The 2,462-nt window shown below is 30.5% G+C and overlaps 1 protein-coding gene across 1 annotated transcript; it reads left to right on the top strand.

Annotated features, from left to right (window-relative positions):
* Positions 1 to 1,015: 1,015 nt before the first annotated feature.
* LOC133784902 (uncharacterized) lies at positions 1,016 to 2,091 on the top strand. Its single transcript, XM_062224169.1, has 6 exons — positions 1,016 to 1,027; positions 1,070 to 1,336; positions 1,419 to 1,466; positions 1,562 to 1,836; positions 1,963 to 1,971; positions 2,073 to 2,091. Exons 1-6 carry the CDS (start codon positions 1,016 to 1,018, stop codon positions 2,089 to 2,091), a joined length of 630 nt encoding a protein of 209 aa, XP_062080153.1.
* Positions 2,092 to 2,462: the final 371 nt, after the last annotated feature.

Here is a 2,462-nt window from a genome sequence, read left to right as displayed (position 1 = left end):
AGAACAATGCATTATGCTATATCAGTCAATTAAAACTATTTCAGGTCTGATCAAATTAAGGCGGTAGAAATCCTTAGTAGTTTCTGCATAATCTTAGCAACATTAGATTGTCTTGGCTTGATATGCACATATGAAAGTTAAACTCTATTGGCCTCAAGAGCTGCATTGAGACTACAATTATGGTTAGTTTTTAGAATATCTTTATGCTCTAAATTTGAACTCTTGCAACCACAAACAAATTTCAGATTCCAAATTTACAATTGGCTTAATTGTATTCAAATTATGTGAGCAGTTGCTGCCCTGTTTTCATGAAACTTTTGTACTTTAAATGATTTATTTTTTTCCAATTCTCTTCTTGAAAATGTGTTTCTAAATTTATTTGACAAAGCTATTCAAGAGACACTATTATCACCATTCACAGTCCACCAACCATCCTATCCCTGTTCAGGAGGAGTTGTAATGTGTTTACTATTTCATTGCTAGAATACTGGTTCTGTATGTTTCTTTTACTGCTGGAGTGTTTACTGTTGGAGTGTTTATTACATACTCTTTTCTTTGCTGCCATAGTTACTGTTTTATTGTTGAAAAACTATTATGTGTACTGTGTTTACTGTTTTATTGCTAGAATACTGGTTTAGTTTTTTTGTTTTACTGTTGGAGTGTTTGGTATTATATATGTTCAATCGCTGGTTCATTTCTTATTTATTTTAGGCGATTAGCAATAAGTTTAAAGAGATGAGGAAGAAACAACTCCCACATACATGCAGCAGGAGAGGATATGCTCGAACAATGGATGACATGGTAAAAATTTAATAAATATTTTTGGTAGCTAAACATAAGAAAATATATGTTCTCTTTCTGAAAAATGTACTTGGAAACAGAGTAGGGAAAGCTCAAAACCTGTAACAAGAGTTCAAGCTTTCTTAAAGACACACACAAAGAAGAATGGTGAACCTGTGAATGCTCAAGCTGCTGAAGTTATTGTAAGTAATTTACCCTTTGTTTGTAGAAACATATGTATTTGTATGTCCATAGACTTATTTAACAGTCAACTTGAAATGATTTATAGGAGAAGCTACAAGTTCTTGCAAATGAAAAACCAGATTCATGCACAACACAAAATACTGTACAAGATGCTCTCACTATCATATTTGGTCCTGACAAGAATGGTAGATCATTAGCTAATGGGAGGGGAGTAACTAATACAAAGTTAGCTATTCTAAGAGCAAGAGATGACCATATTTCACAATTGGAATCAAGTCAATGTGAGATGAAGAATAAAATGTCTGAGATGATGAATCTTATTAATACTATTGCAAAAAGTGTAAACATTCAGGTAAATTAAATTAATTGACTTCTGTTTATTTTACTCTATTCATTGAAAATTATAAATGACTAAATTATTCTCAAACTTGTAGGGGTTTACTCAACCAAGTGAAGCGGAGTCACACATGCCTTCTCCTATGGTAACTACAATTTTAATTACTACCTATCATTTCACTTTTAATTTTTTAAGTATCAATATTATCTATAAATAAATATATGTTTTATCATGTAACAGAGTGTTAATAATCTGAAGTTCACTCCTGAAAACAATGCTTGCAATTTACTTGATTGGAATGGAAGTGGAGAAATTGTTGCAGAAGGTCGATGGTCTTCTAGTGATCCTTTATGTGAGGTGCATCATCTTCGTCTTGGGCCTAATGCAATGAGAGTTTGGGTTGATGTTGCTAAGAAACCTACTGCATATTTATGGAGACCAACATCACATATGAGTACAATTGAAGAAGCGGTTGGTTGCACTGTTGCTTGGCCTTCTAATAAAGTTACAATGAGGTAAAATTTCATGCAACTTAAAAATTATTTATAAATAGTACAACAAATCAGCTGTAGTAACTAATTATATCATCAAAATATATAGGAAATGAACATAATGGATGAAATTCAATTGTTTCTTGGTAGATATCTTTGGTACGTATCTTTGCATAAAATTAACTAATGAATGAACATGTGTTTTCAACTATTTTGGCTACATTTGTTTTCTTAATTTTATATATTTTTCACTCTTACAGGTGCACAACTAATGAATGAAGTGTAATATTTTGGAGGGACGCCCATGATCAACAAATTATGAATCAGTTTGTTTTAAAACTTTTGCTTATGTACTTTGTCTTGCAATATACTCGTACTTTTGGGATATTGATATTTTAGCTTTATGTAGCGAACATATTAAGAATATTTGAATTTATGTTAAGGTATAATTTTTAATGTGTTATATGTTTATCATTTGTTGCAATTATTCATATGTTAAAAGATAAAAAAATATAAAAGTTTTTGTTATGCCATGAAATTGTTCATATGACAATTAATAAATGTTAGGAAAATGATTAATGATAACAATTTTAAAAACGCTATTAAAAGTAAGGATGATTACAAACAAAAAATGCTATGTCTGATTACTA

The sequence above is a fragment of the Humulus lupulus genome, chromosome 6 (genome assembly GCF_963169125.1).
Source record: "Humulus lupulus chromosome 6, drHumLupu1.1, whole genome shotgun sequence".
Taxonomy (NCBI): domain Eukaryota; kingdom Viridiplantae; phylum Streptophyta; class Magnoliopsida; order Rosales; family Cannabaceae; genus Humulus; species Humulus lupulus.
The sequence above is the reverse complement of the archived record's forward strand: the minus strand, read 5'-3'. Positions and strand labels throughout refer to the sequence as shown.